The sequence below is a fragment of the Crocodylus siamensis genome, chromosome 5 (assembly GCF_052110815.1).
Source record: "Crocodylus siamensis isolate JL-2025a chromosome 5, ASM5211081v1, whole genome shotgun sequence".
NCBI classification, from domain to species: domain Eukaryota; kingdom Metazoa; phylum Chordata; order Crocodylia; family Crocodylidae; genus Crocodylus; species Crocodylus siamensis.
The window spans coordinates 167730792-167744055 of record NC_143399.1 but is presented as its reverse complement, the minus strand read 5'-3'; the positions used below and the strand labels follow the sequence as shown (position 1 = coordinate 167744055).

Here is a 13264-nt window from a genome sequence, read left to right as displayed (position 1 = left end):
GACACATGTATGAAGTATGACAAGCTATTGAGAAATGAAAATTAAATGATCTTAAAAGAAAAATAACAGGAAAGAAGACACTTACTCTGGTGTTTGCATGTTTCTCTTTTCCCTAAAAACAAAACAAAATTTATGAATTAAATAATAGCATTAATAGTTGAAACATTAAATCTATAAGATGACGGAATGTGGAAATGCTGACACTGTTACCACTAAATGCAACTTGGCAGCATTTGCCACCGGATTTATGGCAAGGCCTGGATGACTGCACATATAGAGATGTGATACGGATGACAGACGCACACACACATATCCACACACACAGAGAAATGAAAATGTAAGTTAAGGAACAAGTTTCTGGCTGAAATAAATTCTATGACAAAATGAAATCAGAGTTTGTGTAAGAGATGGAAGAAATTACGTTACTTGCTGCTTTCCTTTTATGCTTTTGGTTTTTACAACTCTAAATTCAGTTCACCACCTCAACCACTATTTTACATTAGTGCTAATGGCTTTAAAATTACTGTTCAGTGTACAAATGTTTTAGTGAAATTGAATAATTTGGCTAAATGGGTAACACTTTTCATTTTATTTTATTGCTGTTTGTATGGTAAATTAAAAAAAAAAGAATAATTATAGTCCCTAAATTTATCCTCTTGAAGATTAACATTAATTTTAATGCATGGTTAGATGATCACAATACAGCATACCTCCTTACATGTATTTCTACTGGTTTGCTTTTAAAATATTTTTATGAACATGACATTCTTGTACTGAATGCTTTCGTATGCCTCACAACCTGAGAAAAGTCTACAATTATTTATTAATGTCTTAAGGTACTCACACTCCTTCCCGTCGGCAGCACATGATATAAGCAAGTATTAGGAAAAGCACCAGTGCTATTGCCGAGGGCACCGCCAGTGTAATTAGAAAATCCGAGTAATAGTCTCTGCTTTTCAGGGTATCAGAAGGTGGTTTGTATTCTCCACCATCAGGTAATATTCCCTCTCCACGGATCACCTCCTGATAGGTAGAGACTTGTTTTGTGTGATCAACCTGATACAAAAATACAATTACATAGCAAATTAAAAATATATGTTAAGATTGGTTGAAATAGCCTCTTTTAATGCATAACAATTTATATTAAACAGTAACATTTTAAAAAATGATAGAAAATCTTACCCAAACACAACTTGCATATTTTTAAGTATAAAACCATTTCAAATACAGTACTTTTGATTTAATTCATTTTGAAGACCAAATTATAGAAATGTATTTCATTCTCCAAGTCAGACTTCCATCATTTATTTTAAGGAGTTAATTTATGCTTATTAAAAGTTTAACCTTTGCTTTGACATACTAAAAATGGTGCCAATTCATTATATAAACTGAGACTGACTTTAATGTAAGTCACTAAACTTTACTAAATAATTGCTATAGACCAAAATTAATTTGAGTCAAGATTTGTACTTATACCACTAAGAAAGGATACATACTCCATAATCACCCAACAACCTTCTTTTTTGTTTAGGCAATATTTATTTCTATTTCTGAGCAATTGTATATCCTGCTTATATTCACAAAATATACTGTAGCTCACTAGACTGTATGAAGAAGAAAGTATATTAAAATTATATTAAAAACAAAAATTGTAATCAGTTATAGCAGAAAATCTCAATTACTTACAATTAACTTCTACACCAAGGTTTTCAAAGAATTCTGAAACTGATTAAATGTCTTTGGCTATGCTTGTGTCTAAACAGAAAATCTTAACAGAAATCATGGTTATCTCATAATAAGTTAGTAGGCTTTAGAACGGTGTGCCTTGCAATCTTTTCAACACAGGGTGCCACACAATGATATCACATTTGCACTTAATGGGCGCATCCAGACGAGTGCGCACGTGCCTCTTGCAGTGTCTCACCCTTTTAGATGCTTCAAGAGGCGCATGCAGGAACAAGAAAAAATTCCCTGTGCTGCAAATTGGACTCCTGGATATCCAGGGGTCAAAAAATAACCCAGGCAAAAGAAGTGTGGTCCTGGACCATGCCCTCAGGCAACCAGAGGCTTGGGTCCTCCACAGAGATGCTCTGGTAGCCAGCCAGGGTGTCTCTATGGCTGGCCCTCACCCCAGTGCTGAAACATGCCTGCCCATGCAGTATAGGCTGCGTGCCAGCCACAGGGAGCTGGACCTGGGCTCTATGCTGGTAAGTAGGGGGTGGGGAGCTCTAGGAGGGGGGACGGGACCATGGGAGGACCCCCACTGGCCCCATCCCCCACCTGCCCCCCCCAAGCTCCCCTGATCACTGCCCTGCCTGCCCCAGAACCCCCCACCCCAATTGCTGCCCCACCTGGCCCCATCCCCCTTCAGCTGCTGCAGCCCCCCCCAATTGCTGCCCTACCCAGCCCCAGCATCCCAGCAATTAAAAAAAAAAAAAAAGGCAAAAAAAGCCTCATACTCACCGGCAGTAGCAGCTGCTGTCGGGGTCACTGAGGCCTCCTGGCAGAGCGCCCCCCCCTGCACATCACACACACAGCACGGGGCAGCAGGGACTGGCCCCGGCCACCTGGCACTCGCATTGCCACTGACCCATTGCGTGGGTGCAGCCAGGATCGGTAGGGTGCTGTGCAGCTCCACATGCTGTTAGGCAGCTGGGGCCACTCAGGCTGAGTGGTGCCGGGCCCTGGGTGAAAGCCGCAGCGGCCCCAGCTGCCCAACAGCGTGCAGAGCCCTGCTGACATGAGCCATACCCACACAATGAGGCAGTGGCAGTGAGGATGCCAGGCAGCTGGAGCTGGTCCCCAATGCCCTGTGCTGTGTGGGGGGGCTCTGCCAGGAGGCCTACTGTACAGGTCTCCCAGTGCCCCTACAGCTTCTGCTACTGTCGGTGAGTACAGGGCTTTTTTTTAAAGTGCTGGGAGGCTGGGGCCAGGTGGGGCAGCCATCGGGGAGGCTTCAGGAGCCGGCAGGGGATGTGGCCATGCAGGACAGCAATCTGGTGGGCTGGAGGAGCAAGTGGGGGTGCGGCACATGGGCCCTGCAATGGGGTAGCCCCTGTGGGAGCCACATAGCCCCTGTTTGGGGGGGCAGTCAGTGAGCTGTGCAGGGAGGCTGCACCCTCTGGGGGACAGGGGGCCCACACCTCCTGAGCAGCCCCCCCCCCCCCCCCGAGTCCCTCCACAATTCACCTACACCTACCCATACACTCCACAGCCCTCCACAGCCACCCACATCCCACCCCCCTTCTGCAAATCCCGCATCCCCCCACCACATACCCTGCGTGTCCAGCTGCCAGACAGGATGAGACCTGCTGGCAGGAGCTGTGGCTTCAGCAGTAGGTGTCCCCACATCCTAGTTAGCAAAGGGGTCAAAGGGAGCTCTAACCGCTCTATGATAAGAAAACCAAAGGCAAACAGCAAAGCACATAGGTATTTAGAATTCATTTTATTATGATGATAGAGACACTGGTAGGCTTCCAAATTTCTTTAACATGTAGATATATCAATAAAACATTGCCTAACTGATCACTGTCTCTCTTTCTCTATATATATTTATAGTGTTCTTTTGTTTTAATTGTGGAGGAACATGAATTTTGGGATATTTTATAGAGTGACTTTGGGACTTTTTTATCAGGGATTTTTCAGTTTTCAAATAGGGAACACCAGAATTCCTGCTAGGGAGGCAGGACCCAGGCAGAGAAGCCTGCTCAGAACTGGCACCTTGGATCCAGCTGGAGGTGGCTGACCTCCTGGCCAACTGGGGCCAGCAGGACATGCTTTGACAGTTCAAAGCAGGCCACCACATTGGGAACATCTTCCAGGTGATAGCTGCCCATATGGCTGGGCAGGGGTACACATGGCAGTAGTGCCATACAAAAGCCAACTCTGCAGCCACCCACTGGCAGCTGGCCCAGAGAGGCAGATGCTTCTGCTGTCTGTGCAGTCCCCATCCAGGTCTGGCAGGCACGCAGCAGGTCACAGCCAGGTAGCAGCCCACTGCCAAACTGCTGTAGGGAACTCTCAGGGCTGCTTCAGTACTCCAGCTGGCACAAGGGGTAGCGTCCGCAGGTACCAGTTGGCCAGCACAGGTGCTGGCCCAAGGCTGTATATCCGGGAGGATCCAGGCAGGGTTATTTTGCCCCAAGCGGCACAACTTACACCATGCCAAAGTACATGTCTGAGCATGTACACTGAGGCAAAAAGCCCCGGCTCAAATTTGCACCACTTCTATTTGAGCTGCTGCAAACGCATGTGCCTGCGCGTGTGGATGCACCCAACAGTGCTTCACAAGATAAACCCAGAAATTTCAAATAGAAACCCATAGCTGTGGTCTTTCTGAATTCTATGCGACTGAAAAATGGCTTTGATATTTTTCTGCAGTGAAAATGAGTGAAAACGAAGAGGTGGCATTTTCTGAAGGGAGCTGCAAGTTTATTCAGCAGTGGCGCCATGAGTCTATCCAGGAGTGCCATGAATCTAAAGGGTGAGAACCACTGCTTTAGAATATAGCAGATCTATACAATATACATTTCTGTCAATAATATGAATCTAAGAACCTACATACCAGATATATTCATATCCTTAAAATAAATTCTGTTAGGAAATATAACCTTAGATTAGAAGATCAGTGTTATAGTGGAAAATTTAAATTTTAAAAGGGAAAACTGCATAAAAATATTGACATATTAATTTAGTGGCTGAGTATTCAATACAAAAACAAAGAAAAATTAACACGTTCACTAGAAGACTGTTTGTCTTCAGGTAATTTACAACACTGCCAAAAGTGTGATTTAAAACCATGGCTTCCACTGTTTACTAAACTTCCAATGGTTGACTGGTTAAGTCAGTCAAATGAACTTAGTGAAAACCATTTTGTTAATGGTTTCTTTAAATTAAAGTGATTTTGCTGACCTCCAAAGGTATGTTACATGTAAATCTGTCATAGCATTTTCATTTTGCATTATTTTCTAAACAGCTGAAGGTATTTAAAAATAATAATAATAATTTGGGGGACTTTTTGGGTTATTTGCTATTTGACAGAACAAACTCAAGAAGTCCACGTGTATATTACAAGAATCAATTATTTGCTATTGATTTATTTCTTAATAAATACATTGATTTCTTAATCAAACTTTTTAAATGTCAATACTGCCCTCTGTTGAATGAATGTGGTATGGATCAATGGAGAAACTACAGAAAATCTCTCTCACCTGTCCTACATTCAAGTTTCTAACTGGTGCTCAAAATAATGATACCAAGAGAGCCTGACTATTATGTTGAACAGCATGATAACCTTAAGAGTGTCTGGTCTGTCCCACCCTACCCCAAACCATAGCATTTATACTGCCCACAGCAATATGTATTTTCTGGGAACAAAGAGATCTACTGAAAAGGACAAATATGTGTACACAGCTGAAGGGGCAGAATACAAGTGCTCTACCTTTTTTCCCCAGGAAACTGTAACACAGAGCCAGGAAATTCATATTTGATTTATCTTCTATTGGTCCCAATTTTTTTTTTGGTCAATTTAGTGCTCTCTAAATTGGCAGCAGCTAGAGATTCAGCTATTATTATTAAAATACCATATCTTAATCCTGGAAATATAACTGTGCTTTTTGATTTCTGAATTTCATCTCTTTGCATTCTGCTACTTGTTCCAATCTTTGCACATAACTTTCCAAGTATGTGCCATCACTTGCCAGTTTTGAGATTGCTGGTAAATGCTAATTTTCCAGCTCTGTCCAGATTATTAATTAAATTAAATTGGACTGCTCTATATATCTTTTTGTGGTAGCCTCCTTTTAAGTGTTATGATTAATGAATACTTTCTGAAATTGTAAATTAGATCTTAATCCATGCAACAGTGCATTAGAGTGCTTAGTAACAGGTTTTCATGTGCCATTACAATGAATGGCTTACTGAACCTGACATGTAAATTGTTTTCTACTTTTCCTTTGTATACCAAAACGTAATTAAATTTGGCTGGCATAGCTTATTTGTAGTTGGGTATTTGTTTTATTCAGTTTCATCTTGATTTTAGTGCATTCTTTACAGGCAGCCCTCACACAATTGGCATCTTAAGTCGAAACGTACCTCGGAACCAATCTTCCTATAGGAACAATGTTATAAATGGGGGATTGGTTCCTGAACCAAAGCCCAATACCTTATTTTCACCCAAAAAACCCCCATAATTTTGTACTCAATCAATTATAGATGAGTAATATAGCTACATTAATGTATGTATATGGTAAATAGCAATCGTATTGATGTGGAAGGACTTTTTTGAGGTGACTTTGTTGGACTTTTTGAAGGGCTCTTGGTTGGACTTCTTGAACGGTTCTTGACTGGAGTCTTCTCAGGAGTCCTGGCTGCAGGTTTTTCTAGAGTCTTGTCAGCTTTTTTAAAGGAAGTGTCCAAGGAAGTTTGGACAGATGTTGTCCAGGAGATGGGTGACACAGTGAACTTGTTTGCTGGCATGGCATAGCACCAGATCAAGCACAGTAAAGTTGAAAATGATGTCAGAAAGTCAAAACGGTGTCAATTTATAAACTTTGTAAGTCGTTCATTGTAACTCAACGTCTTAAGTCGAGGACTTCCTGCATTCTTTGATTCTGAAGTGTTTTCTGTTAAATCCACAAAATAGGCACCTACCTCCAGAGCTGTTCCTAGGGGCGTGTGGGGCCGGAAGGAGGGGGAGGGGAGGGAGTGGGGAGCGGCTGGAGCCAGCAGAACAGGTGGCGGGGGTGGCGAGCGGCCAGAGCTGGAAGAATGGGGAGGAGGGATGGGGGTGAGGAGCAGCTGAAGCTGGCAGCGCGTGGCCATGACAGTGGTGCATGGCAGGGCTTATATGGTATTGACCTCAGGGCCACCCAAAATACAAGGCCTGGGGCAGTTGCCCCAATTCACCCCCACTAGGGACAGCCCTGCCTACTTCTCTGCTGAAATTCCTGCTGTTATGCATTATACTTGTGTATAATGCACAACAAATGTAGTGTCTGCCAGAGGCCAAAGGGACAAGTGGGCCAGTTTGTTTTCAGAGAACTGCATGGTCATTAGAGGGAAAACAGCCTAATTCCTCTTCCCCCTGTGTCCCACCCACTGTTGCTACAGAAAAATTGCTCTTAATTTTTCTGTAGTCATAAAAAGAGTCAACACTAAGAGCTGTCATTATCAGAAGGGTGAGGGGTGCCTCAAATCTAAAAAGGTTGAGTATCACTGGCCTAGGCAATCCATGGAATCAAACAGATGCCTAATAATAGGATCAATAAGAATTATGTTGAACAGGCAATCACCTAGGATAGCAGATAGAAAATGCTGAAAAGAGGGCTTAGATTCCTGCCTTTATCTGGAATTCACAAACTTGAACACTGACGTAGAGTTAGGGCTGATGTGGGTGCCTTTCTTTCAGAATGGAGGAGGCAGCAAACATGGTAGTCATGCCACCTAGGCCATCATCCAATGGTGGTGCTACAGGAAGTCTAGCCTAGCACACTGTCTCTCCTTTCCTTCCAGTCTACAAAAATACTTGAAAGAACTACAGACCCATGTGGTACTCTCAAAAAACCCTGGCAGATGTTACATTTGTTGCACAACAAATTGTTACATGCCAACTGGCCACACGTTAAAATTATCAAAGGATATGTTTGTGCTACAAAGAGGTTGCTTTTTCAATGAGTAACTTCTCTGTGGCTGATCCACCATTGTTGTACAAGGATAAACTGGTTTAACATCAAGCATGTTATGATTTGTTACACAATACTTGTATATAATGCACAACAAATATAATGTCTGCCAGAGACCAAAGGGACAAATGGACCAGTTGCTGGGTCCAGAGAAGTATACGGTCTTTAGAGGGAAAGCAGCCTGGCTCTACTTCCTCCTGTGACCCAACCACTGCTGCTAGAGCAGTTGTGGCAGCTCCAGGGTGCTACCAGTACTGATGGAGGGTGACGGCTTCAGCATTAAAATGTTTGTACTTTTACAGTGGAAGGCAGCCAAAAAAAAAATTCTGTCCAACAGAAGGGAAATGACTGAGTTATAAACTGTTAAAATGGCAAACCTGAAATTTTATCAAGGCACCATACTTTCTCTGATAAATTTCAGAGAAACACCGGCTCCTTTTAAGACACTTTTCTAGGGGTGTGAGAAAGTAAAATTTACATTTGTATTTTATGCTCATTTTTTCAGTGACATTCACAAGAATAAACCATGAATATTTTCTGGATCTTCTTTCTTCCTATTTTCAGACAACAATCCTGACTAATTCTGATTTACTGAAAGAGAGAGAGGCTTCCTGGTAGACTTCATGTGAAAAAGGAAATCAGGAGTTATCCTTTTTCAATATTGGGTAAGACTTCACATTTTTGTTTCAATTTTCTCATCTATGAAATGGGAATAATTCTTATTACTAGTTCCCTTAAGTGTACATGAAGATGAACTGTAAGTCTATTTAAGAGTAAGAAAAAAACCTCTACACACTAGCATTACCAGGTGCTTTAGTTTACTCTGCTAGCTCTTCAACATTTCTGAATACTGAAATACTACTTGTACCAAATGTAATTTCACCATCTTTTTCAGTGTTATCTGGCAGATTACATCTTCATAGTCCTTATTTTCCTTGTTTTGTTTTTCTCTGAACAAAACTTAACCTTCTTAAAAAAATTCAGCCCTTTGGGGAATTATTTTTTTTCTTTGGTGAACTGCCCTGTTTTTCTTTAACATTCCTCCTTTAGTTGAAAAACATGAGGAACTTTTTGTTTTATTCCATAGTCAACATAATTTTATTTCCCTTTTCTGTATCTTTATCTAGTGAAAGACATGTTTTATAGTATATTCAGAAGGAGATTTTAATAATGCTGTAATACTATTAAACTACTACACTTAGTAGGCTGGCAACTAGCAAAACAATTATTTTGTGGGCAATCTACAGAACTGTGTGTGTTAATGCAGTGAATTAACGAGGCAGACTCATTATTCTTGGGTTCAAATCCTACTTTTATCATTCCTTTACTTGCTCCCTGGCTGCACCCAAGTCATCACAAATTAAAATGAATCTGGTGCTTTCACGGTTACCCACATTCTAATAGGTTTGTGTGTGTCCACACTTAGCAAAATACTTCCATTTCTGCTAGAGGGAGAGTAATATCTGATCAGTCAAGAAAAGAAGTGCCTCTGGGATAACTGTATGGGGAGGAAGGCTTGCAAAATACTTATCCCCTTTAGGTCTGGCTTTAAATAATGAACTTTAGACATACCATTTTTATATTTAATCACAAAGTAACTCACCAGAGAGATTTTACACCAGTCAATATGGAACTGGGTACGAAATTTTTTATCACAAGTTATTACAGGTTCCATTTCTTGGCTGCATCTCAGCTGATTCTGTGGGTTTTCTACTTCTCGTAAGCATGAGGAGAACGGAACATCCGCACCAACCATTACATAGACACTGTAGGAAGAGATGTGTGACAGTATCGAGATGGCTATTAAACATGCTGAATGAACATGGCTTGTTCCATTGCATTCCAATGATACCATTGTTTGATGTTTTCAGGCTATGACTTGCATGTTTTTTCTTGACAATTATATACTTTTCTCAAAGTAGACATATTAAACTGGAACCAAACTTTTTTTTCCAGCTACTTATTACATCTTATGCTGCTTAAGGGTGTAATGCACTACGTGCTTCTCGCTAACAGTACAGGAAGTCCTCAGACTTACAACAATAGTTTCCTGAAAACTGCGTCTTAAGTTGAAACATCGAGAGTTGGAACCAATTTTCCCATAGGAATAATATTAAAAATAGGGGATTGGTTTCTTTACCACCATCAAGACAGCTGCACAGAGCTGGTAAATCTGTTGTGGTGGCAGTAAGAGGGGAGGAAAAGAGTGGGGGGAGCAGATCAGTTCCCCCGCAGCGTGGGAGGAATTGGGGCTGAGACCAGGGCTGGTACAAGCGCTGCCCAGGGAAGGGTTGGGTCATTTGGCACCACTGCTCACCGCTGGTCAGGGAGCTGCTCATGTGGCAGCTTGTCCAGTAGCCCTTGCCACTGCTCCCAACACCAGTCCAGGAGGGCATGGGGTGGGGGCATGTGCCGCAGGATCTGCACACGGAGGCCAAGGCTGGGGCTGTGCTCCAGGTAGAAGGCACTGGGAACAGAGCCTATGCCTCCCTGCTACTCACCCAGCCAGTGCGGGGCCAGTGTGAGACTGAGTTGCTGCCTCCGGAGAAGTGGCATGCAGTGACAGGAGCTGGCCTGGCCTCCTCACGCCTCCCAGATGAGCAAGGGCTTTGCCCCAGCTGGGCAATCAGTGGCAGGGCATGGCAGGAACATACGCCTCCGGATCAGGGCAAGGCAGGGCAGGTGGCGGAGTGGAGGCTAACAGGGGCTGCAGCAAGTTTTCGGGTGGCACATACCACCACTCGCCCAGCAAGGGCAAAGCTTCTGCTCAGTCAGGAGGCATGGGGAGGTCAGACCAGCTCTGTAGGCTTGTCCATAGGCACATAAGCAGCAGCTTAGTCTCACACCAGCTCTGCACTGGCTGGGCAAGCGGCAGGGGGGCATAGCCCCTGCTCCCAGCACCTGCCACCTGGCGCAGCCCTGACTCTGCTCCCCTGCACAGATCCTGGGGCACACGCCTCTGCCCCATGCCCTCCACGATGGCAGTGGGAGCAGCAGTGAGAACCACCGGGTGAGCCACCACACAAGCAGCTCCCCAACTGGCAGTGCACAGCAACGCAAGCTGCCCCAGCCCTGGCCCCTCTGCTGTGGGGAGGCACTGATTTGTGCCCACATGCCCCTGCCCTCCCCCCACCACAACAGACTTACCAGCTGAAGGCAGCTGTGTCAACCGTCATAAAGGCAAAACTGGCGAGGGAACCTTGAAACAGGGTGTCAATTTACAAATGTCGTAAATGCCGTTTGTCACTCAACGTTGCAAGTCGAGGACTGCCTGTAGTCAAATTTCCTAAAGAAACTGGTGAGGTTAAAAGGCCATGGCTACATGCTAAGCTTACTCTATCTAACAGCAGCATTCTCAACCTGGTATCCCATCAGGCAGTGTAGCCGCATCCTCATGACACTGGGGAAGTTCTAGCTAGTACTCTTGAGTGACAGGCCAATTAGCCTGCCCCAGTGCTAACTAATCTAGATATACTTCAATGTGGGCAGAGCTACTTTGCTTCTCATTTAGGAGGTAGCCTGCCCAAAGCAACCCTTGAGAAATCTAATTCTGAACACGATACATTTACCACACAGACATGGCCAAAGATTAGGCACCTTAGGTAAAGGATGCCATAAAGCACTGTTAAAGTATCTTAGGGAATTATGTTAAAATTACAAATGAGAAAGCAATATAAGAAAACTCCTTGTTTTGCTCTGAAAATTTATGGATAAAGACACTAGTTCCAATTTCAAAATGCTCTAAAATCAGAGCTACCAGAGGAGCCCCTGTTAGTCTCCACTCCGCTATCTGCCCCGCCTTGCCCTGATACGGAGGCATATGACCCTACCATGCCCTGCCACTGGTAGCTTAACCACAATATGGATGGACCACCACTATCCTTTTGTGTACCTAATTCAGGATATGAAAGTTAATTCATCTCTTAAGATCTGTTTTAAAAAAAACAAACAAACCTCCTGGGGCTATATCCACAAAAGGATTCAGATGCCCCTATTCCAGCTATATGCCACAGTAGGTACTCAAGTCAAGAATTTAGATCCTCAGCCTCCACCCTAATCAGCAGCTTCCTAAGCACCTATATATATATATATATATTTTTTTTTTACCAGTAACATGCTCTATGTTCCTAAAAGTCTGATTCTGGGCATGTGCAAAACTGATTTCAAAGTCCCAGAGGGATCCACAAACTAGGTGTTTCTCCACCTATACCAAATGCAGAGCCTGAGGTGACAGACATGCTCAGAATACTCCCATTGGGTCAGGTTCTGTAACAAAACACAGTTGGTGAATCCCTTGAATCGAATAGCTCAGTGGCTAGATAACTGAGAAGGATACAGGGGACCAAATCCAATTCTCTTAGCTTAGTCTGTTGCAGCTTGTCTCTACGTGTATCTTAGTGTAAGATCCTTGAGCAGAACTATGGGTTAGATCCAATGAAGGACTTGAACAGTTAAAAATTAGACACTTTAACACCAAGTTTTAATGCACCTGACCCACAGAATGAAATCCAGAACTTTGAGTTAGGAAATCAAGACACTGTACTACTTATGGGGATAGATAGGCATCTCAGACTAGCAATCCGAAAAACCCACACTCTGAGCAGGGAAATACCTAGAGCAGGGTTGCCAAGCTTACCCTGGGCTGCATCTGAATCTTGGGGCTCCTCCCAGATATGTGGGAGCAGCAGGTCTGGGGGTAGTGGCAGGGATTTGGGGGTCAGTGATATGGAAGCCAAGTGGCAGCAGTGAGGATATGGTGGCTGCAAGGTGCCCTCACATGCCCCACTGTGGCCAATGATGATGTCCACTGGTGACAAGGGTCTCAAATGCTCCAGGAGGTACCAGTACCTAGCCCCATCCCAACTTCCAGAAGCCCTCCAGCAGCTCAGTGGGCCAGACACAATGGCTCTGCAAGCTGAATTCACCCCACAGGCCATATGTTTGACACTCCTGGCCTACAGCTACCTAATAGGTGACACTAATCACAGAGGGCATTTGTACACATGCATGTGCTGCAGCAGCATGCTGCAGCAGCAGGCACTTTGAAAAGCAGTTGGCACTGCAGCACATACAGTTGTGTAAGTGACTAAATGCACTGAAAAAATGGCAGCAGCACACTTCTGAACTAAAACGCAACAGAGGTGCTTTAGTTCAAAAGCGTACTGCCGCCATTTTCTGCGTGCTGATGCACATTTCACTGCTTATACAATTGCACACAGCACAGCGCAGTTTGCATCAGCTCACATGCGGAGCAGACTCAATTAATCTGCCATTCTGCCACACAACTCTGCCTGGTTCTGCTCCACCCAGGCAGATGCTAATTACTTCCCTGATGCAGCAGTCGCACAATGCTGCAGCCTGCATCTACGCTGCTGCCTTGAGTGGACAGCAGTGAGCTGGGAGCTAAATCAATATAAATATAATTACCCGTGACAGAACACCCCTTTGGGTGTCTGTCAATTTAAGGGCTGAAGCAGGGAGCTGCTAGGTGGCTGATGAGAGCGGCCATTTTTGGAGAGCTCTATTGTAAGAGCAGAGCAGTTTGTGTTCACCTGCTGGGTGAGTAACATTACAGTGGAGCT

General features: G+C 43.9%; 1 protein-coding gene across 4 annotated transcripts in view; it reads right to left on the bottom strand.

The window, feature by feature from the left end:
* SGCE (sarcoglycan epsilon) overlaps positions 1-13264 on the bottom strand; it is a 79061-nt gene that overhangs the window by 13674 nt on the left and 52123 nt on the right. For 3 of the 4 annotated variants that reach the window (XM_090047008.1, XM_090047010.1, XM_090047011.1), the window contains 3 exons: positions 9286-9448; positions 845-1056; positions 86-112 (listed from right to left, as the gene is read on the bottom strand). In XM_090047008.1, coding sequence (XP_089903134.1) covers positions 86-112; positions 845-1056; positions 9286-9448 — 402 coding nt within the window. The remainder of the gene's footprint in view (positions 1-85; positions 113-844; positions 1057-9285; positions 9449-13264) is intronic. The other variant, XM_090047009.1, reaches the window with a different exon arrangement.